Here is a 23,854-nt window from a genome sequence, read left to right as displayed (position 1 = left end):
CATAGTGGAGTTTGGAGTGTGACTGTTTGAGGTTGTGGACAGGTGTCTTTTATACTGATAACAAGTTCAAACAGGTGCCATTAATACAGTTAACGAGTGGAGGACAGAGGAGCCTCTTAAAGAAGAAGTTACAGGTCTGTGAGAGCCAGAAATCTTGCTTGTTTGTAGGTGACCAAATACTTATTTTCCACCATAATTTGCAAATAAATTCATTAAAAATCCTACAATGTGATTTTCTGGATTTTCTTTTCTCAATTTGTCTGTCATAGTTGACGTGTACCTATGATGTAAATTACAGGCCTCTCTCATCTTTTTAAGTGGGAGAACTTGCACAATTGGTGGCTGATTAATACTTTTTTCCCCCACTGTAGATCAGACCAAAAATTACACTTTCCCACTTTATAACGCATCAAAATGTAAAACAAGTTCAAGAGTGTGTAGACTTTCTATAGGCACTGTATGTGATGGGTCCCATAGAACTTGGACAGAAGGAAACTTGCTCACTCTCAAAACTATTCTAGTGTCTCATTTGTCCTTTGGGAGTCATCCAGCTGCACTGTGTAACATATCAGATATGGAAATTGAATGTAAACTTTAGTTCTATGTTTCCAGTTAAGACAAATTAATTGTAATGCCTCGTACAGCAAACATTGGACTTAATGCAAACACACAGTTGGCATCATCACTGTAGAGTAGTTGCAATGTCAGCTAAATTAACTCATACAGTGGGTGGGTGAACAGAACAAATAAAATGATAGAGATTGCAAAATCTCTCTCATATAGACCGACCCAGTACAACACACACAGGAACTTCTTCCTATGCAGTCTGGCATGGCCCTGCAGTGGAGGCTTTCCAAGTCAAACAATCAGCTGAAACCTGTTCTTCACAAACAAAGCAGGAGGAACATAGAGAGAGCTAAACCAGAAAGGATAACACACTTTAGATAACAAGAATCCATAGTCATATTAGCGGTCTAATTTATCTTCTCATGCTCCATTTCTCTTCCACTTAAGGTTTTTAAGTAATTGCTCTAAAAGTCTACCGTAAACTACAGTCATTGAAAAAATATCACATGCACACCTACTTGTGTATTTCCAGGTGCATGGAGAAAAATATGTTTTAAAAAGAAGAAACCAGCATATTGGTGTTCTTGAATACGTCACAAACAATTTGATTCAAATTGGAGCATCTAAGATCGCCAGTGTGTTACAAGCAGCAGCAGAGTGCAGGGGAGACTTTGAGGAAGGTAGGATGAGTTTAACACACTGGTGTGATTGAAAGAGTGGGAAGGTAGGATGAGTTTAACACACTGGTGTGATTGTAGAAGAAAAATAAATAAAAATAAAAAATAAATGTATGCACTCACTAACTGTACGTCGCTCTGGATAAGAGCGTCTGCTAAATGACTAAAATGTAAAATGTAATTGAAGGAGTGGAGCATCCAGATGTGGACGAGGGGGGTGAGATACTGGAACAGGAAGGGGGGGGGGGGGGGGGGTTCTGGAACAGGAGAGTGGGGGGGTTAAGAACAAGAGGGGGGATACTCGAACAGGAGGGGTGGGAGATACTGGAACAGGAGGGGCGGGAGATACTGGAACAGGAAGGGGGGGGGGGGGGGGGGTGTACTTAATGGTTAGGGTGAGGGAGCCATACCTACACACTAATATTTTGATTTAGTCAAGAAGCGAGGATGGTCTATGATTTTACTTAGAATGTTATAATGTTTGTTCTAAGCCTAGGGGCTGGTGACTTTTTAAAGTTAAAAGCGGTTTCTTGAAGAACTTGCCTGTCTACTGTAAACCACAGCATGACTCACTGAAAAGCTTTCTCACAAGCTGCATAAACAGCTAATATGAACCACAAGTATATCAGACTTATTACATTATTTGTTTGGCTACATCCCAGTGCTCATGCTATGAGCCCTGTTGTCTGGTCCCAAGATAAATTACACAGGAACTTTGGCTATTCCCTAACCTGCTACTTCCCTCTACTCCCTCACCTCCCACTGACTACAGCATCTGCCTTTAAAACTGTGTCTGTGTGTGTCTGTGTGTGCGTGTGTCTTCATTCAACTCATGATATCCTAGTACATGCTGTCTAACTCTACGTACAAGCCACAACCACTCCCCAAAACACACCCCTCTCAGGCTAGCTAGGGCTCTCCCTCATGAAGAGTAGCACTTGAAAATTGAGTAAATAGGTATCAGACAACTGATCTGAGAGATCCATGGATTGGTAAACATTTCCCCTTGGTTGTTTTGTAGCCTGCAGCCGTGTAAAGATTAATGATGTGTCAACCCTTTCATCTCCTCGGAACCTGTCCAACCTGTTGTGGAGACTTTTATATCATTAAGGACACCTGCTCTTTCCATGACATAGACTGACCAGGTGAATCCAGGTGAAAGCTATGATCCCTTATTGATGCCACTTGTTAAATCCACTTCAATCAGTGTAGATGAAGGGGAGGAGACAGGTTAAAGGATTTTAAAGCCTTGAGACAATTGAGACGTGGATTGTGTATGTGTGCCATTCAGAGGGTGAATGGGCAAGACAAAATATGTAAGTGCCTTTGAACGGGGCATGGTAGTAGGTACCAGGCGCACCGGTTTGTGTCAAGAACTGTAACGTTAATGTGTTTTTCACGCTCAACAGTTTCCCGTGTGTATCAAGAATGGTCCACCACCCAAAGGACATCCAGCCAACTTGACACAACTGTGGGAAGCATTGGAGTCAACATGGGCCAGCTTCCCTGTGGAATGCTTTCGACACCTTGTAGAGTAGAGTAATGTTTTGTACACTCAGTGTATATCAGAGCTGACAGTCACCTGCACCTCAACACGATTAACTGTGCCCACAGTAGGTTGGGTTTCCATGTTAATGTTCAGTGGGAACCTGTTTTGGGAATGTACAGTTCCCACTGAATGATGTCTCTCGTCCAAAAGTGAAATTCTGTTGGAATCATTATGTAAATTACTCACTCATACAGCCAACATTGAAGCCCAAATTGGATGTAAACGATGAGCAACTAAACTTCCATAGTGAAACACATTTTCCCTTTACATGTCTCGTCCTGTGGTTTCAGTGTGTCACGGGATCAGCAACAAGCTGACGCTGCTGGGGACTGTAGACGACCACTACAACAACCTGGTGAGGATGTACAGCAACTGTACCGTGGTCCTGGAGAACCTAGAACTCACCTACATCCAGGACTACCACGACCTGTCCTTCCTCAAGGTGAGGAGATGGAGGGTTGAATTATAACACGTTGTTTGCAGTGGCTTCCTATCCACCATTTGTCCTAGCTCCTCTCCCCCTCGCAGATCTAAAATGACGAGAGAAAATAGTTTATCAGCCATTTCAATACCTTTCTTACCATGGCTTCTAGCTCCTAGTTGAATGCACTGGCTGTAAATAACTCTGGATAAGAGTCAGCTAAATGACTACAATGTCAATGTAAATGTAATGGTCAGAATAAAGCTTTTCTCTCCTTTGTGCCTTTACTAACACCAACTGAACAATGATGGTATTGCAAACCTGGCATTACCTCCATGGGCAACACGTAGTCCGGAGATGGCTGCACTACCACTAGACCAAACTTTAACATTCTGTTAGCAATTCTATTCATTATTTCTATGGTGTTTTGCCCTCCAGTCCATTCAGGAGGTTGGAGGCTATGTTCTGATCGCCGTCAACAAGGCAGCCATCATCCCCCTGGAGAACCTGCGTCTGATCCGAGGACACTCCCTCTACGACAACAAGTACGCCCTGGCTGTCATGTCCAACTACGAGAAGAACCACTCCTCTGTGACCCTCAACTACACCCGGGGTCTTAGGGAGCTGATGCTAAGTGGACTGACAGGTTAGTGGGTGACTAGGGGTCCACTTCAGTGACTGTATCCAGGATTCTGTCCACATCTGAGTGGGTCAAATACATTATATCATGTTATTTAAAGTACTTTGAAGTATTTGAGGTGTGTGTGATTTAGCTTGGAGTTTGAACTTTGGGTCTATGCCATTGGTTCCATTGCACAGGCCAGACAAATATATCTTCAGTGCCTTCAGAAAGTATTCACAGCCCGTGACTTTTTCCACATTTTGTTGTGTGACAGCCTGAATTTAAAATTTATTAAATTGAGTGTTTTAGTCACTGGCAAAAAAATGAAAAGCTGAAATTTCTTGAGTCAATAAGTATTCAACCCCTTTGTTATGGCAAACCTAAATAAGTTCAGGAGTAAAAATGTGCTTAACAAGCCACATAATAAGTTGCACACTCTGTGTGCAATAATAGTGTTTAACATTATTTTTGAATGACTACCTCATCTATGTACCCCATACATACAGTGAGGGAAAAAAGTATTTGATCCCCTGCTGATTTTGTAAGTTTGCCCACTGACAAAGAAATGATCAGTCTATAATTTTAATGGTAGGTTTATTTGAACAGTGAGAGACAGAATAACAACAAACAAATCCAGAAAAACGCATGTAAAAAATGTTATAAATTGATTTGTATTTTAATGAGGGAAATAAGTATTTGACCCCTCTGCAAAACATGACTTAGTACTTGGTGGCAAAACTCTTGTTGGCAATCACAGAGGTCAGACGTTTCTTGTAGTTGGCCACCAGGTTTGCACACATCTCAGGAGGGATTTTGTTCCACTCCTCTTTGCAGATCTTCTCCAAGTCATTAAGGTTTCGAGGCTGACGTTTGGCAACTCGAACCTTCAGCTCCCTCCACAGATTTTCTATGGGATTAAGGTCTGGAGACTGGCTAGGCCACTCCAGGACCTTAATGTGTTTCTTCTTGAGCCACTCCTTTGTTGCCTTGGCCGTGTGTTTTGAGTCATTGTCATGCTGGAATACCCATCCACGACCCATTTTCAATGCCCTGGCTGAGGGAAGGAGGTTCTCACCCAAGATTTGACGGTACATGGCCCTGTCCATCGTCCCTTTGATGCGGTGAAGTTGTCCTGTCCCCTTAGCAGAAAAACATCCCCAAAGCATAATGTTTCCACCTCCATGATTGACGGTGGGGATGGTGTTCTTGGGGTCATAGGCAGCATTCCTCCTCCAAACACGGCGAGTTGAGTTGATGCCAAAGAGCTCGATTTTGGTCTCATCTGACCACAACACTTTCACCCAGTTCTCCTCTGAATCATTCAGATGTTCACTGGCAAACTTCAGACGGGCATGTATATGTGCTTTCTTGAGCAGGGGGACCTTGTGGGCGCTGCAGGATTTCAGTCCTTCACGGCGTAGTGTGTTACCAATTGTTTTCTTGGTGACTATGGTACCAGCTGCCTTGAGATCATTGACAAGATCCTCCCGTGTAGTTCTGGACTGATTCCTCACCGTTCTCATGATCATTGCAACTCCACGAGGTGAGATCTTGCATGGAGCCCCAGGCCGAGGGAGATTGACAGTGCTTTTGTGTTACTTCCATTTGCGAATAATCGCACCAACTGTTGTCACCTTCTCACCAAGCTCCTTGGCGATGGTCTTGTAGCCCATTCCAGCCTTGTGTAGGTCTACAATCTTGTCCCTGACATCCTTGGAGAGCTCTTTGGTCTTGGCCATCGTGGAGAGTTTGGAATCTGATTGATTGCTTCTGTGGACAGGTGTCTTTTATACAGGTAACAAGCTGAGATTAGGAGCACTCCCTTTAAGAGTGTGCTCCTAATCTCAGCTCGTTACCTGTATAAAAGACACCTGGGAGCCACCTGGGATCTTTCTGATTGAGAGGGGGTCAAATACTTATTTCCCTCATTAAAATGCAAATCAATTTATAAAATTTTTGACATGCATTTTTCTGGATTTTGTTGTTGTTATTCTGTCTCTCACTGTTCAAATAAACCTACCATTAAAATTATAGACTGATCATTTCTTTGTCAGTGGGCAAACGTACAAAATCAGCAGGGGATCAAATACTTTTTTCCCTCACTGTACAATTATCGGTGACACTTTACTTGACATTTTACTTGACAGCCAGCGTAACACTTTACCCCACACATACAATTATCTGTAAGGCCCCTCAGTCGAGCAGTGAATTTCAACCACAGATTCAACCACAAAGACCAGGGATGTTGTTCAATGCCTCGCAAAGAAGGGCACCTATTGGTAGATGGGTAAATAAATAAAAAGCAGACATTGAATATCCCTTTGAGCATGGTGAAGTTATTAATGACACTTTGGATGGTGTATCAATACACCCAGTCACTACAAAGATACAGGTGTCCTTCCTAACTAAGTTGACGGAGAGGAAGGAAACTGCTCAGTGATTTCACCATGAGGCCAATGGTGACTTTAAAACAGTAACAGAGTTTAATGTGATAGGAGAAAACTGATGATGGATCAACAACATTGTAGTTACTTCACAATACTAACCAATTGACAGAGTGAAAAGAAGGAAGCCTGTACAGAATAAAAATATTCCAAAACATGCATCCTGTTAGCAACAAGGCACTAAAGTAATACTGCAAAAAAAACAAAAAACAGTCTTATGTTTGGGGCAAATCCAATACAACACATTACTGAGTACCACTCTCCATATTTTCAAGAATAGTGGTGGCTGAGTTTTTCAGGATAAAAAAGAAACCAAATGGAGCTAAGCACAGGCAAAATCCTAGAGGAAAACTTTCCACCAGACACTGGGAGACGAATTCACCTTTCAGCAGGACAATAACCAAAAGCACAAGGCCAAATCTACACTGGAGTTGCTTACCAAGAAGAAGTGAATGTTCCTGAGTGGCTGAGTTACAATTTTGACTTAAATCTACTTCAAAATCTATGGCAAGACCTGAAAATGGTTGTCTAGCAATGATCAACAACCAATTTGACAGAGCTTGAATAATTTTTTTAAGAATCATGGACAAATGTTGCACAATCCAGGTGAGGAGTTCTCATAGTCTTACCCAGAAAGACTTCTACTAAGTATTGACTAAGGGGTGTGAATACTTACACTACCGGTCAAAAGTTTTATATAATAATATAATATAATATGCCATTTAGCAGACGCTTTTATCCAAAGCGACTTACAGTCATGCGTGCATACATTTTTTTTTGTGTATGGGTGGTCCCGGGGATCGAACCCACTACCTTGGCGTTACAAGCGCCGTGCTCTACCAGCTGAGGTACAGAGGACCAGAACACCTACTCATTCATGGGTTTTTCTTTATTTTTACTATTTTCTACATTGCAGAATAATAGTGAAGACATAAAAACTATGAAATAACACATATGGAATCATGTAGTAACCAAAAAAGTGTTAAACAAATCAAAATATGTTATATTTGAGATTCTTCAAATAGCCACCTTTTGCCTTGATGACAGCTTTGCACACTCTTGGCAGTCTCTCAACCAGCTTCATGAGGTAATCACGTGGAATGCATTTAAATTAACAGGTGTGCCTTCTTAAAAGTTAATTTGTGGAATTTCTGTAGAAAATTGTAAAAATAAAGAAAAACCCTTGAATGAGTAGGTGTTCTAAAACTTTTGACCGGTAGTGTATGTAAATTAGATATTTCTGTATTTCATTTTCAATAAATGGAAGAAAAAAATTCTAAAAACATGTTTTCACTTTGTCATTATGGGGTATTGTGTGTAGATCGTTGAGACAAAAAAAATCCTTTTTAAATTCAGGCTGTAATACAACCAAATGTGGAATAAATCAAGGGGTATGAATACTTTCTGAAGGCACTTCATCTGTCCTTCTATTTTGCACAGAGATTCTCAAGGGAGGTGTGAAAATTGCCCACAATCCTTTGCTGTGTAATGTGGAGACCATCCAATGGTGGGACATAGTAAACATGGCCAGCAACCCCAGTATGGAGTTCAAACTGGAGAGCTATGGCCGTTACTGTAAGTATGCCAGCTTCATTTAAAAACAAAAACACTAGTAATGAATCCTTTTCTCTATGGTGTTCAGCGGAATAATTCTGGGGTTGTTTTTAATTTGAAGCTACTGTAATATACATGTACAGTATGTTGCACAACTATTATGATTATTCCATATGATACAGCTTTCGGGTTTGCATGGAGAGGTTTTGTCATGTATTACACTTGCGCAATAAGGCCCGATGGGGTGTGGTATATTGGCCAATATACTACAGCTAAGGACTGGATAAAGCCCTTACTCGTGGTATATTGGTCATATACCACAAACACCCGAGGTGCCTTATTGCTATTATAAACTGGTTACCAACATAAATAGAACAGTAATCAAGTGTTTTTGCATCATACCCGTGGTATATTGTCTGATATACACACGGCTGAAATGCTATTTCATTAAATCGGCATCCAAACTACCTGGTTTATAATAGTATTCTATGAATGAGATCATTCAGAAGTTAAGCAGTGTTTTTCTCACCTGACAGGTGACAAGTGTGACCCTGGATGCTACAATGGATCCTGCTGGACACCAGGACCAGAGAACTGTCAAACCTGTAAGGATCCACTCTTCTCTACCCGATAATTAGCATGAGAGTAGTCAAATGTTATTTGTCAATATGTTGAAAGTATTTTGTGGGTAGCTCATTTTCTTCCACAGACCCTCTCAGTTCTGTTTACTGGTCCTCTCTCTATCTCTCCTCAGTTACCAAGCTGACGTGTGCAGAGCAGTGCTCTGGAAGGTGCAGGGGTCCTAAACCCAGTGACTGCTGTAACGGACACTGTGCTGCAGGCTGCACAGGCCCTAGGCCCACTGAGTGTCTGGTGAGGGACTCTTCTGACTTCAATTAATTCATCATTTGCAAAAGTTATAATCACGTAGGAAACACATCTAAAAGACAACAAGGCAGACGACCCACTCCTGGGCTTCTCCACATTAGAAAACAGATATGTTAATATTGTACACTTATTGTGATCGTAGTCTTTCGTTCTTGTGTTCAAAGGCCTGTAGAGACTTCCAGGATGATGGCACATGTAAGGATGCCTGCCCCCCTACCATGATCTACAATCCCAACACCCACCAGCTGGCTTTCAACCCTAATGCCAAGTATACCTTCGGGGCCACTTGTGTGAAGACCTGCCCACGTAAGGCCAATAGTGTCCATCTACATGATCCATTATCAAAGGGTTAATAAAAATGCACTCAGGGGTCTGCTCAGTGTCACGATCGTTAGAGTGAGTGGACCAAGGCGCAGCGTGATGAGCAAACATACTTATATTTATTGAGAGTAAACACTCGAACAAAACAACAAACGATACGTGCAGTCCTACGGTACAAACCAAAAGGAACAAACCAACTGGAACAAGATCCCACAACTATTATGGGAAAACAGCCTCTATAAATATGGCTCCCAATCAGAGACAACCAGCAACAGCTGACACTCGTTGCCTCTGATTGGGAACCACTCTGGCCAACACAGAAATACAACACATAGAATATACACACCCTGGCTCAACATATAGAGTCCCCAGAGCCAGGGTGTGACACTCAGAAAGGTGCAAGGTACTGAGCGCCCAGATAGAAATGTAAAGAACAGATGCTTGTCTGTCAGGTAGAATTGGAAATTGTGCTCGATTTGTTACTTTCCTTTCTGCAATTTTCAGAACATTTCACCTCACTTAATACACCTCATTTATCTAGAAAACGCCCCCTCCATTGTGGTGAAGGTGTCTTTGGGTGACCCCTGACCTGTCCTGTGATTGGTTGTCTCTTGCAGATAACTATGTCGTGACGGACCACGGGGCGTGTGTCCGAACATGCAGTGGCAACACACACGAGGTGGAGGAGAATGGTGTCAGGAGGTGCAAGAAGTGTGACGGAATCTGTCCAAAAGGTAAAGGGACTACCTCATGAAGCTGGTTGAGAGAATGCCAAGAGTGTGCAAAGCTGTCATCAAGGCATAGGGTGGCTATTTTGAAGAATCTCAAATATAACATATATTTTAATTTGTTTAACATGTTTTTGGTTACTACATGATTCCATATGTGTTATTTCATAGTTTTGATGTCTTCACTATTATTCTACAATGTAGAAAATAGTAAAAAAAAATTAAGAAAAACCCTGGAATGAGTAGGTGTGTCCAAACTTTTGACTGGGACTGTATGTCATGGAGTTAATAAAGCCGCAATCAAACTTGGTCTCTTTTTTGCTTTCTTGAGTAAGGCAGCTCCAAAATGCAGGTGTTTCAGCCTAGCTCAGTGCTTTCTGTGGTGGTGGGGCAGCCAGCGGAAAATACAGAGGGTAGGTGTTGGTAATGTTCTCTAGTTGCGCCGTGATTGGCTCAGTGTTCTGTCACTCATGGGGACACTACGTCACCGCAAAATCTATGGGTAGAGCTAGAAAATTCAAGCCCCTTGGGTGATACCATAGAATTACATTAGAAGTGCCCATACAAGAAGGCTCAAGGTCATTGGCCACAGATAAAATGATGTCAAATCACATTGTATCTACAGTAGCTTTGATTGGACTGATCATGTCAACATCATACTTTCAAAATCTTAGCTAGCAAGCTAGCAGTCATCATCATGAATCAAGTCGACAATCTACTGGCAAATTCTTTTTAATTCTTGTCATATGAAGAGAAATAATGAAGAGAAATGATAGATACAACGTAACAGTGCACATCGGCCATTGGACATAAACATTACACAACTAGTTGGAAATCGCAAATTCAACAATGAGTGGTTTGGAAGGAATCAGTGGCTAACTGCAAGCGTTGCAAAGCAATCACTAGCCTGCTATTCAGTGGAGAGGGTGTGTGGTCCAAGTCTGGGTTTAAGGGTCTCTTTTCCAAGCTTAAAATGATAAACATTAAACATTGGCCATGCTGTCAATCCAGCATGACTTCTGCCGCGCTCAAAACAACTGGAAACTCGGAACTGGGAAATATCAGACTTCAGTGAGTTCAAGACAACTGAGAACTCAGGAAAAAAACGAGCTCCGACTGGGAAAATACGTTTTGAACGGTCATCCAACTCGGGATTGCAAGTCGGGAACTCGGGCCGCTTTCTAGAGCTCCGACCTGAAGATCACTGATGTCATCATGATTCAACCTTGTTTTTTTCCCGAGTTCCCAGTTGTCACCATAAATCCAGGGAATGCCAGACTTTGATGACAAAGTTTGATGACAAAATTTGCCCACAAAGGACTTCCGCGCCACCTTCCTGTTCAAGTGAGCACAACAAGGTCCAAAGATGTTGTTTATGCTACTGCATAAATTATGTAATATGCCAGGGAGATATGTATACCGTAGCTAAGAAAGTAGTACAAAGTGTATGTTGTGTAGTAAGCTGTTAGTAGCCCATGTGCCTCACCCTAATAATTTGGTCAATTTTAGAAAAATGTAATCATTGAATATTGTAAGAGCTTTCATTGTCTGCTTATATGCCCCCTTTATTTATCTGACTTGATGTACAGGGAGAATACTGTAAGAACAGCCCATGTTCTGAATTGTGTCGCTGTACATTTCAAAAGTGCTGAACAAATAGTTACATTGACCAGGTCCGTCCTAGCTCGCTCATTAATGTCTTAATTGAAATTACGGATTGCATCTTATCGTCCCCTTATGCCATAGTTTGTACATCTCAATTGTCAGTAGAAACGACATTTGTTTAAGCAAGCCATATCAGCTATATATTTTTTAAAGGCAGTAAATTAGGCTGAATGAACTGTTTCGCTGCCAGACAAGGCTCCGCTGATAGCCAGGTGTAGCAGTGGTAAGGTGTTGGGACTGCTGTTGGGACTCTGCTGCTGGGACAGCTTTATGTAGGCCCTAACAGTTTGTGGGAACAGTTTGTCACCGTTATAGTGCAATTAATGTATTGTTTAGTATTGTGTTGTGTACTGGCTTTGCTGGCATGCATAAAAATCAATTGGGGGGAGTTTGCCCCACCATGATTTACATGCTAAAATCGCCACTGTAAAGGGGTCTGAATATTGTAAATGGAACTCTTTGTCCGTGGTAAGCTGGACAACATACATGTACTTTCTTTTCAACTTTGCTAACTGTTTCTAAACCTCATAATGCTGCATTAGAACGTCAATGATTTGAATGTTTTGTGGGTCTTCTCGTCTAGTGTGCAATGGACTTGGAATGGGGCCGCTTACTGCCGTCTTGTCAATCAACGCCTCTAACATTGATTCTTTCAAAAACTGCACCAAAATCAATGGCGATGTTTCAATAATTGGGACCTCTTTGAATGGGTAAGAAATAACAATAGCATTGTACAGTGTCCATGGGCTCTCCTAATATGGACACTGTAGCAGTGAAGCAAAATGCAAATTGCCCTGTGTTCATTCAAATTAATTTAAACAAACTGTATATGAGTGTTTGAACTACTTTGTCTAAGATATGTGTCTTTGTAATTGCTTCTCTCAGTGATAGGTACACATCAACAGAAAAAATGGACCCTGCCAAACTGGAATATTTCAGAACTGTGAAGGAAATTTCAGGTAGAACAAAGTTGAACTTATCTTCAATTGCTATATAATTCATCTGAGGGTAACCAAAGCAAAGATAATGCTTGATTAAATGTATTTTTGTTACTTCCCTAAAGGGTTTCTGCTGATACAAGCTTGGCCAAAGCACCTCGATTCTCTCAGTGCATTTGAAAACCTTGAGATTATCAGAGGAAGGACCAAACAGTTGTAAGTGTATCTCTGTCTAACACTATGCTTTTGTAATGACTATGAAACATGGTTTTTGGTGTATATTTTTCTCAGTGGAGTACCGTTCATGATAGAAAGCAAATACTCAATAACCTAGGAGGTCAACCCTGGGCTGGCTTGAGAAACTCTGTTGTACAATATTTTAGCAATGTCACAGAAACGTTGTTCAATGTTATGTATGGGCTAGCTACAGTAGCAGTATGCTAACCTAGTAGTTTACATTACCTTCCCTCTTCCCATAGTGGTCAGGTGAGTTTTGCTGCCCTCAACGTGGCTCATCTGAAGTATCTAGGCCTCCGCTCCCTACGAGAGATCAGCGATGGCAACATTGTGGTGAAGAATAACCCCCAGCTCTGCTACACCAACGAAGGCCACTGGAATAGCCTGTTCAGACTGGACACACAGTCCTCAAGGGTGGGCAACAATGCCAACATCAGTACCTGTGGTAAGCAAGGACAAGGATCAAGTATGAACTCTGTTTAACGCCTTTGCAAACACTGCTTTAAAAAAAAAAGGTTAACAATGACCAAATGCTAACATTCATCCCATTTAGTGCCTGTGCTAGCTATATTCACATAGGCCACAGGTAGTTATAGTTAGCTTAGCTACCTAACACTGCCATTATTGGATATAAGCAATGTGGTAGTGGCTCCACCTCCACCCTCTGATAGGTTAGATAGATTTTGAGCACTACTGCTTACACCTATCATATCCTTTCAGATTTAACCTAGCCTAGGGGGTTGGGTCTAGGACAGGACTGTTTAATTCCGGTCCTGGACGGCCGAAAGCCAAACACTTCAGTTTTTTGTTTCTACCTGGTAGTTAATTGCACTCTTTCTACCTGGTAGTTAATTGCACTCTTTCTACCTGGTAGTTAATTGCACCTGTTCTACCTGGTAGTTAATTGCACTCGTTCTACCTGGTAGTTAATTGCACTCGTTCTACCTGGTAGTTAATTGCACCTGTTCTACCTGGTAGTTAATTGCACTCGTTCTACCTGGTAGTTAATTGCACTCTTTCTACCTGGTAGTTAATTGCACCTGTTCTACCTGGTAGTTAATTGCACTTGTTCTACCTGGTAGTTAATTGCACTCGTTCTACCTGGTAGTTAATTGCACTCTTTCTACCTGGTAGTTAATTGCACCTGTTCTACCTGGTAGTTAATTGCACTCGTTCTACCTGGTAGTTAATTGCACTTTTTCTACCTGGTAGTTAATTGCACTTTTTCTACCTGGTAGTTAATTGCACCTGTTCTACCTGGTAGTTAATTGCACCTGTTCTACCTGGTAGTTAATTGCACTCTTTCTACCTGGTAGTTAATTGCACTCTTTCTACCTGGTAGTTAATTGCACTCACCCGCTGTCCCAGGTCTGGAGAGGATGAAAACCAGAAGTGTTTCGTCCCTCCAGGATCGACATTGAACAGTGCTGGTCTACGAGTTATTTCTGGATGCAGTCTATAATCTTCGTCTCTCTTCCCTACAGCCCAGCTGAACAGTACCTGTGATGACATGTGCACTAAGGAGGGCTGCTGGGGGCCCGGTCCCACCATGTGTTTAACCTGCCTGTACTACACCCGTAGGGGGCGCTGTGTGGAGGCCTGTCACCTACTGGAGGGGTGAGTTAACCCAACGACACCAAGGGCACAAACTATTGATACTTCTCATATGTCCACTATATTTATTCTAGATGGAGGCTTGTGCTGTGTCAATGTTTTAACCGTTTTTCCTCGCCTTTCTCTTGCCTTTTCAGGGCACCAAGAGAGTTTGTGTTGAACAACACGTGCCTAGAGTGTGACCAAGAATGTATGGTGAAGAACGGAACCGGAAGCTGCTTTGGACCTGTATGCTCCTTTAACTTTACATCCATCTGAATTGTCTCATTTAATTTAATTATTTTGACATTCAGGTGTGATAGCTATTGAGTTGCGTAACAAATTCAGAAAATTAGATGAGAATTCTGTGTGATTTGGCAAATATTGCAAAGTCAGCTGTATTTTCACTCAAGACAACAATTAGATCAACAATTCTAACCTCTGACCCTCCCCTCTGAAGGGCCCTGACAAGTGTGTGGCGTGCGCCCACGTCAAAGATGGCCCCCACTGTGTCTATCAGTGCCCACGTGGCGTTCTCGGGGACGGGGATAGGCCCATCTGGAAATACGCTAACAAGAAGAGAGAATGTCAGCTCTGCCATGAGAACTGCACCGACGGGTAAGTTATAGTCTACCCAGCGATCTCTAACTCCTTGTTGTAAAGGCAATGTCAGCCTTTATTGAATGATTGTCTATTGATAAGCTATGATGAATGTTTACCATGGTCAGGACTGTGTGAAGTAGTCACTCTGAGCATAGTATTCCCTCCTTTCTGTCTGTAGATGCTCTGGACCTGGACTGAGTGGCTGCAACGCCAGAGGGTGAGCGAGATCTTTCAAATAAAGCAACATGAGACCAGTCTGATCCCAGATCTGTTTGTGCTGTTTGGCGTGACAATGATTATAGTAATAATAAGACACACAAACACATCTGGGATCAGGCTAACACGAAACCATATCATAGTGAAAGTAGCATAGATCAAGTGCTAAGCGAAAAGTGATATAGGCTGATATAACCTTATATAAGTCCAGTATAGGCAATGGATGAAAGATCAATCAATCAACCAATCAAATGTATTTTATGAAGCCCTTTATACATCAGCAGTTGTCACAAAGTGTTTGATATCAGATGTTTTTAGTGGTTTTAAGAAGCTACCAGGAAACTCACCCGTGTTGTTGCTGCTTTCCCAGTGGTCCCGTCCCGTCGGTGGTGGCGGCCAGTGTGGTGGGAGGACTCCTGGTGTTTGTGGTCCTGGCACTGGGTGTGTTCGTGCTGCTCCGCAGACGTCACATTGTCAGGAAGAGGACGCTGCGCCGCCTGCTGCAGGAAAGAGAGGTAACAAACAGAGACCACACTGCCACAGGGAAGACACAAACATGCATCAGACATGCACACATAGACTCAGTCACAGACATGACACGCTCATGTAGAACATTCAACAAGAGGCCAACATGCACATTAACACCTTCACACTTGCTTTGTTGTTGATCCCATAGTTGGTTGAACCCCTGACCCCAAGTGGAGAAGCACCCAACCAAGCCCTGCTCCGCATTCTGAAGGAGACCGAGTTTAAAAAGATCAAAGTGTTGGGATCAGGGGCCTTTGGAACTGTCTTTAAGGTAAGCTGAGTGATCAACGCTTTTTTAATGGAGATGGTTCAGACAGTGAATGAGACCTGAAGACTTGTGTTCGCTTCCAACAGGGTGGGCTCAATTCAGAATTGAATTGAGAATGCCTCATAATTTCCAATTCAGTTCTTGAATTTTAATTGAAGTAGTAAACAGGATACAGAATTGCAATTCGAATTTGTATCAAAGGAAATAGAATTGAATTCAGTGAATTTAAATGAAATTCATATGCCTCTTCTATTCTATATTAGGTGTAGTCTATACAAATATACATAAAATTGTACATGAAACATCAAATGTCATTATATACATAAAGTGCATTCGGAAAGTATTCAGACCCCTTCACATTTTCCACATTCTGTTACGTTACAGCCTTATTCTAAAATTGATTAAATAAAAAATGTTCCTCATCAATCTACACAAAATACCCCATAATGACAAAGTGAAAACACGTTTTTAGAAATTTTAGCAAATGTATTAAAAAGAAAAAAACAGAAATACCTTATTTACATAAGTATTCAGACCCTTCGCTATGAGACTTGAAATTGAGCTCAGGTGCATCCTGTTTCCATTAATCATCCTTGAGATGTTTCTACAACTTGATTGGAGTCCACCTGTGGTAAATCCAATTGATTGGACATGATTTGGAAAGGCACACACCTGTCTATATACAGTGGCTTGCGAAAGTATTCACCCCCCTTGGCATTTTTCCTATTTTGTTGCCTTACAACCTGGAATTAAAATGGATTTTTTGGGGGTTTGTATCATTTGATTTACACAACATGCCTACCATTTTGAAGACGCAAAATATGTTTTATTGTGAAACAAACAAGAAATAAGACCAAAAAAAACAGAAAACTTGAGCGTGCGTAACTATTCACCCCACCCAAAGTTAATACTTTGCAGCAATTACAGCTGCAAGTCTCTTGGGGTATGTCTCTATAAGCTTGGCACATCTAGCCACTGAGATTTTTGCCCATTCTTCAAGGCAAAACTGCTCCAGCTCCTTCAAGTTGGATGGGTTCCGCTGGTGTACAGCAATCTTTAAGTCATACCACAGATTCTCAATTGGATTGAGGTCTGGGCTTTGACTAGGCCATTCCAAAACATTTAAATGTTTCCCCTTAAACCACTCAAGTGTTGCTTTAGCAGTATGCTTAGGGTCATTGTCCTGCTGGAAGGTGAACCAGTCTCAAATCTCTGGAAGTCTGAAACAGGTTTCCCTGTATTTAGCGGCATCCATCATTCCTTAAATTCTGACCAGTTTCCCAGTCCCTGCCGATGAAAAACATCCCCACAGCATGATGCTGCCACCACCATGCTTCACTGTGGGGATGGTGTTCTCAGGGTGATGAGAGGTGTTGGGTTTGCGCCAGACATAGCATTTTCCTTGATGGCCAAAAAGCTCAATTATAGTCTCATCTGACCAGAGTACCTTCTTCCATATGTTTGGGGAGTCTCCCACATGCCTTTTGGCGAACACCAAACGTGTTTGCTTATTTTTTTGTTTAAGCAATGGCTTTTTTTCTGGCCACTCTTCCGTAAAGCCCAGCTCTGTGGAATGTACGGCTTAAAGTGGTCCCATGGACAGATACTCCAATCTCCGCTGTGGAGCTTTGCAGCTCCTTCAGGGTTATCTTTGGTCTCTTTGTTGCCTCTCTGATTAATGCCCTCCTTGCCTGGGACGTGAGTTTTGGTAGGCGGCCCTCTTGGCAGGTTTGTTGTGGTGCCATATTCTTTCTTTATAATAATGGATTTAATGATGCTCCGTGGGATGTTCAAAGTTTCTGATATTTTTTTATAACCCAACCCTGATCTGTACTTCTCCACAACTTTGTCCCTGACCTGTTTGGAGAGCTCCTTGGTCTTCATGGAGCCGCTTGCTTGGTGGTGCCTCTTGCTTAGTGGTGTTGCAGACTCTGGGGCCTTTCAGAACAGGTGTATATATACTGAGATCATGTGACACCTAGACTGCACACAGGTGGACTTTATTTAAGTAATTATGTGACTTCTGAAGGTAATTGGTTGCACCAGATCTTATTTAGGGACTTCATAGAAAAGGGGGTGAATACATACAGTGAGGGAATTAAGTATTTGATCCCCTGCTGATTTTGTAAATTTGCCCACTGACAAAGACATGATCAGTCTATAATTGTAATGTTAGGTTTATTTGAACAATGAGAGACAGAATAACAACAACAGAAAATCCAGAAAAACACATGTCAAACATGTTATAAATTGATTTGCATTTTAATGAGGGAAATAAGTATTGGACTCCTCTGCAAAACATGACTTAGTACTTGGTGGCAAAACCCTTGTTGGCAATCACAGAGGTCAGACGTTTCTTGTAGTTGGCCACCAGGTTTGCACACATCTCAGGAGGAATTTTGTCCCACTCCTCTTTGCAGATCTTCTCCAAGTCATTAAGGTTTCGAGGCTGACGTTTGGCAACTCGAACCTTCAGCTCCCTCCACAGATTTTCTATGGGATTAAGGTCTGGAGACTGGCTAGGCCACTCCAGGACCTTAATGTGCTTCTTCTTGAGCCACTCCTTTGTTGCCTTGGCCGTGTGTTTTGGGTCATTGTCATGCTGGAATACCCATCTACGACCCATTTTCAATGCCCTGGCTCAGGGAAGGAGGTTCTCACCCAAGATTTGACGGTACATGTCCCCGTCCATTGTCCCTTTGATGCGGTGAAGTTGTCCTGTCCCCTTAGCAGAAAAACACCCCCAAAGCATAATGTTTCCACCTCCATGTTTGACGGTGGGGATGGTGTTCTTGGGGTCATAGGCAGCATTCCTCCTCCTCCAAACACGGTGAGATGAGTTGATGCCAAAGAGCTCGATTTTGGTCTCATCTGACCACAACACTTTCACCCAGTTCTCCTCTGAATCATTCAGATGTTCACTGGCAAACTTCAGATGGCCCTGTAGATGTGCTTTCTTGAGCAAGGGGACATTGCGGGCGCTGCAGGATTTCAGTCCTTCACGGCGTAGTGTGTTACCAATTGTTTTCTTGGTGACTATGGTCCCAGCTGCCTTGAGATCATTGACAAGATCCTCCCGTGTAGTTCTGGACTGATTCCTCACCATTCTCATGATCATTGCAACTCCACGAGGTGAGATCTTGCATGGAGCCCCAGGCCGAGGGAGATTTACAGTTATTTTGTGTTACTTCCATTTGCGAATAATCGTACCAACTGTTGTCACCTTCTCACCAAGCTGCTTGGCGATGGTCTTGTAGCCCATTCCAGCCTTGTGTAGGTCTACAATCTTGTCCCTGACATCCTTGGAGAGCTCTTTGGTCTTGGCAATGGTGGAGAGTTTGGTATCTGATTCATTGATTGCTTCTGTGGACAGGTGTATTTTATACAGGTAACAAACTGAGATTAGGAGCACTCCCTTTAAGAGTGTGCTCCTAATCTCAGCTCGTTACCTGTATAAAAGACACCTGGGAGCCAGAAATCTTTCTGATTGAGAGGGGGTAAAATACTTATTTCCCTCATTAAAATGCAAATCAATTTATAACATGTTTGACATGTGTTTTTCTGGATTTTTTGTTGTTGTTATTCTGTCTCTCACTGTTCAAATAAACCTACCATTAAAATTATAGACTGATCATTTCTTTGTTAGTGGGCAAACGTACAAAATCAGCAGGGGATCAAATACTTTTTTCCCACACTGTATGCACGCACCACTTTTCGGTCATTTATTTTTTAGAATTTTTTGAAACAGGTTATTTGTTTCATTTCACTTCACCAATTTGGACTGTTTTGTGTATGTCCATAACATGAAATCCAAATGAAAATCAATGTAAATTGTTGTAATGCAACAAAATAGGAAAAAAGCCAAGGGGGATGAATACTTTTGACAGTGCATGTCAGAGCAAAAACCAAGCCATGACATTGAAGGAATTGTCTGTAGAGCTCTGAGACAGGGTTGTGTCGAGGCACAGATCTGGGGAAGGGTACCAAAACATTTCTGCAGCATTGAAGGTCCCCAAGAACACAGTGCCCTCCATCATTCTTAAATGGAAGAAGTTTGGAACCATCAAGACTCTTCCTAGAGCTGGCCGCCCAGCCAAACTGAGCAATCGGGGGAGAAGGGCCTTTCTCAGGGAGGTGACCAAGAACCCAATGGTCACTCTGACAGTGCTCCAGAGTTACTCTGTGGAGATGGGAGAACCTTCCAGAAGGACAACTATCTATGCAGCACTCCACCAATCAGGCCTTTATGGTAGAGTGGCCAGACGGAAGCCACTCCTCAGTAAAAGGCATATGACAGCCCGCTTGGTGTTTGCCAAAAGTAATCAAAAGACTCTCAGACCATGCAAAACAAGATTATCTGGTCTGATGAAACCAACACTTAACTCTTTGGAATGCCAAGCGTCACGTCTGGAGGAAACCTGGCACCATCCCTACGGTGAAGCATGGTGGTGGCAGCATCATGCTGTGGGGATGTTTTTCAGAGGCTAGTCAGGACTAGTCAGGATCGAGGGAAAGATGAACGGAGCAAAGTACAGAGAAATCCTTGATGAAAACCTTCTCCAGAGCACTCAGGATCTCAGACTGGGGAGAAGTTTCACCTTCCAACAGGACAATGACCCCAAGCACACAGCCAAGACAACACAGGAGTGGCTTCGGGACAAGTCCCTGAATGTCCTTGAGTGGCCCAGCCAGAGCCCGGACTTGAACCCGATCTAACATCTCTGGAGCGACCTGCAAATAGCTGTGCAGCGACGCTGCCCATCCAACCTGACAGAGCTTGCGAGGATCTGCAGAGAAAAATGGGAGAAACTCCCCAAATACAGGTGTGCCAAGCTTGTAGTGTCATACCCAAGAAGACTTGAGGCTGTAATCGCTGCCAAAGGTGCTTCAACAAAGTACTGAGTAAAGGATCTGAATACTTATGTAAATGTGATATTAGCGTTTTTTATTTTTAATACATTTGCAATAATTTCTTAAAACCTGTTTTTGCTTTGTCATTATGGGGTATTGTGTGTAGATTGATGAGGGAAAAAACAATTTAATACATTTTAGAATAAGGCTGTAACGTAACAAAATGTGGAAAAAGTCAAGGTGTCTGAATACTTTCCAAATTCACTGTACATATAAAATATTGTTGAAACAATTGATTTACAGGAAAAAGTATTCAATGAATGATCAAGGAAAACAGAACCTGGATGCGAATATTCTACGTTATTATATTTCATTAATCAATTTGGTTCAAAAAAATATAACATTTCAAAGAATGCATTAGTTTAATCCTCAAATTGATCCTGAGGCCTTCAAAAAGAAGCCAAACAAATGAAATGGTTCATGGAAATATAATTGGCTATTCTATACACTAAGGTTAAAAGATTATATGAACATTGTTTCCAGAGAAAAGTGATATATTCTTTGGTATCTGTAAGTGTGACCTGTCAGATTCAATGACTGAGTAGAATTTCTTTAAATTGCACTGCATTAAATTCTACTTCCTGTCACTCAAAATCTGTTGAATGGGAGTCGATTCCAAAATTCTGAAATGAGCCCAACCCTGCTCCCTAAGCTTTACCTCAGCTTTTGCTCAGCGGATGAACAAAGTCTTGTGGCAGGACACCAGGGTCCAAATCCAGTCGGTCACGCTTTACACAAATCACTAGTAATCAAACGGATCCTACAAGGTGCTCCTCGTCCAGGGATAGAATAGTATGTGTTCATTAGTTTGTTAAAGGTGACAAAAGTTAGAGCCTGGACGATACCAGTATCACGATACTCGTTAGTATTGTGGCAAGGAAACAAAACACGAAGCAGACTTAACTTCTTTAGGAAAACAGCCTTAATGTTGGAAACAAACATCATTATGTTGTCTGCCAGAGTCACATTTATTTTCCAAGCTATAGCACACAATATTTTACATACAGCAGGTTTTTAAAGGACCAAAGAGTTTGGTCTGCTTCGTGATTACATTTTTGCCATGGGAAAAATATTGCGATACTGGTATCGTCCCAGACCTAATAAACATGTGTTTTTTCTCCCCAGGGCGTGTGGATTCCTGAGGGAGAAAACGTGAAGATCCCTGTTGCCATTAAGGTGTTGAGAGAGGCCACGTCTCCCAAAGCCAACAAGGAGATTCTAGACGTAGGTCTACTGTTTGTATAGTAGATATTCCGCCCAGGCGGTCAAGGTTGCCTTTTTCATATCATATCATATTAATGTGGTTCCTTCCTGAGATGTTAAACACTTCTTTAGGTGCGAGATCTGAAAAGATGACCTGGAACGCCCCATGTTTTCTGTCTGCAGGAGGCCTATGTGATGGCCAGTGTGGAGCACCCCCATGTATGTCGTCTGCTGGGCATCTGCCTGACGTCCACGGTGCAGCTCATCACCCAGATCATGCCCTATGGTTGCCTGCTGGACTATGTCAAGGAGAACAAGGACCTCATCGGCTCCCAGTGCTTGCTCAACTGGTGTGTACAGATCGCAAAGGTGAGCAAACAGGAAATGACTGCTGTGTTAACTTACATTTGTGTCTTATTTCTGTATGCAAGTATACTGAACCCATTACTTCTGGGGAAACAGAACCTCCTAACAAACCATTAGCAAGCCTCTGTCAAAGAAGTAGCTACATTGTCAGTCAATCTGGATCTGACTAACGCGACTAGTCTCAAATAGAACCATGCCAGCCGCTATCACAGCTGGATAACCAGATGTGTCTGCAATATGTAGATGGACAGGCGCTAGCGCAGGATAACCAGATGTGTCTGCAATATGTAGACGGACAGGAGCTAGCGCAGGAAGCGGGTTGGATTATTACAAATGGGAGCAAACTTAGCTTTCTTTGACACTCGCTCTGCCTTCCCACTATTTCAGGTGTAGTTAGGAAATGGTGTTTAATCTGAAAGATTTCCTTATAACCTTATTTGTTACCCCTTTACCCCCCCCCCCCCCCCCATCCATCCATCAACCTCCCAGGTCTGAGCAGAGCTCTCTTCCCAGCCTTGGTTGTGACCTTGCCTCTGGTTATTCTTAGTCTATTTGTACAGTAAGCCTGCTGAGGGCTAATTATTGAATACACAGAGGTCTCTATCTGTTCACGGCTTGTCTTGTTGTCTTAAAGAGCAACACTGTCTTATTGATTCTATGGAGATATGGCTCAAAGCAGGCATAAAAAGCTATAGAGTAATAAGATACAAGGCTTTATTTGATAAATATGGGTGAATTAGGTATCTGAAGCTGTTTATTCCCCCCCTCAAAGTAGACCTCCATGGAAGGTTACATTTTACATTTTAGTTATTTAGCAGACGCGCTTATCCAGAGCGACTTACAGTTAGTGCATACATTTTTCATACTGGCCCCCCATGGGAATCGAACCCACAACCCTGGCGTTGCAAGCGCCATGCTCTACCAACTGAGCTACAGGAGGCTAGGCTAAGTATTGGGAGGTTATATGTTAAAGTTCCTGGTCAAAAGGACTTTGTTTGTACAAATGCTTGCCTCTTGATAAACTCACATTTGCCTCTTTTGATAATGATAACCAGGGGAATTTAGGGTGAAATACACTATATATAAAAAAGTATGTGGACACCCCTTCAAATTAGTGGATTCGGCTATTTCAGCCACACCCGTTGCTGACAGGTGTATAAAATCGAGCATACGGCCATGCAATCTCCATAGACAAACATTGGCAGTAGAATGACCTTACTGAAGAGCTCAGTGACTTTCAACGTGGCACCGTCATAGGATGCCACCTTTCCAACAAGTCAGTTTGTCAAATTTCTGCCCTGCTAGAGCTGCCCCGGTCAACTTTAAGTGCTGTTATTGTGAAGTGGAAACCACTAGGAGCAACAACGGCTCAGCCGCGAAGTGGTATGCCACACAAGCTCACAGAACGGAACTGCCGAGTGCTGAAGCACGTAGCGCGTAAAAATCGTCTGTCCTCGGTTGCAACACTCACTACAGAGTTCCAAACTGCCTCTGGAAGCAAGATCAGCACTAGAACTGTTTGTCGGGAGCTTCATGAAATAGGTTTCCATGGCCG

At 42.4% G+C, this 23,854-nt stretch overlaps 1 protein-coding gene across 1 annotated transcript in view; it reads left to right on the top strand.

Moving 5' to 3' along the window:
* Nucleotides 1-23,854, top strand: part of LOC311109190 (melanoma receptor tyrosine-protein kinase-like) — a 64,544-nt gene that overhangs the window by 33,551 nt on the left and 7,139 nt on the right. The window contains exons 2-20 of the mRNA XM_084152029.1: nucleotides 3,084-3,235; nucleotides 3,653-3,860; nucleotides 7,721-7,855; nucleotides 8,371-8,439; nucleotides 8,589-8,707; nucleotides 8,887-9,028; nucleotides 9,661-9,777; nucleotides 12,020-12,146; nucleotides 12,322-12,395; nucleotides 12,500-12,590; nucleotides 12,854-13,056; nucleotides 14,096-14,228; nucleotides 14,363-14,453; nucleotides 14,665-14,822; nucleotides 14,986-15,024; nucleotides 15,394-15,538; nucleotides 15,700-15,822; nucleotides 21,856-21,954; nucleotides 22,117-22,302. Coding sequence (XP_084008155.1) covers nucleotides 3,084-3,235; nucleotides 3,653-3,860; nucleotides 7,721-7,855; nucleotides 8,371-8,439; nucleotides 8,589-8,707; nucleotides 8,887-9,028; nucleotides 9,661-9,777; nucleotides 12,020-12,146; nucleotides 12,322-12,395; nucleotides 12,500-12,590; nucleotides 12,854-13,056; nucleotides 14,096-14,228; nucleotides 14,363-14,453; nucleotides 14,665-14,822; nucleotides 14,986-15,024; nucleotides 15,394-15,538; nucleotides 15,700-15,822; nucleotides 21,856-21,954; nucleotides 22,117-22,302 — 2,411 coding nt within the window. The remainder of the gene's footprint in view (nucleotides 1-3,083; nucleotides 3,236-3,652; nucleotides 3,861-7,720; nucleotides 7,856-8,370; nucleotides 8,440-8,588; nucleotides 8,708-8,886; nucleotides 9,029-9,660; nucleotides 9,778-12,019; nucleotides 12,147-12,321; nucleotides 12,396-12,499; nucleotides 12,591-12,853; nucleotides 13,057-14,095; nucleotides 14,229-14,362; nucleotides 14,454-14,664; nucleotides 14,823-14,985; nucleotides 15,025-15,393; nucleotides 15,539-15,699; nucleotides 15,823-21,855; nucleotides 21,955-22,116; nucleotides 22,303-23,854) is intronic.

This window comes from Coregonus lavaretus (genome assembly GCF_964263955.1).
Source record: "Coregonus lavaretus genome assembly, chromosome: 34".
Classification (NCBI taxonomy): Eukaryota; Metazoa; Chordata; class Actinopteri; order Salmoniformes; family Salmonidae; genus Coregonus; species Coregonus lavaretus.
Note: the sequence above shows the minus strand (reverse complement) of the source record. Positions and strands in the feature narration are given on the sequence as shown.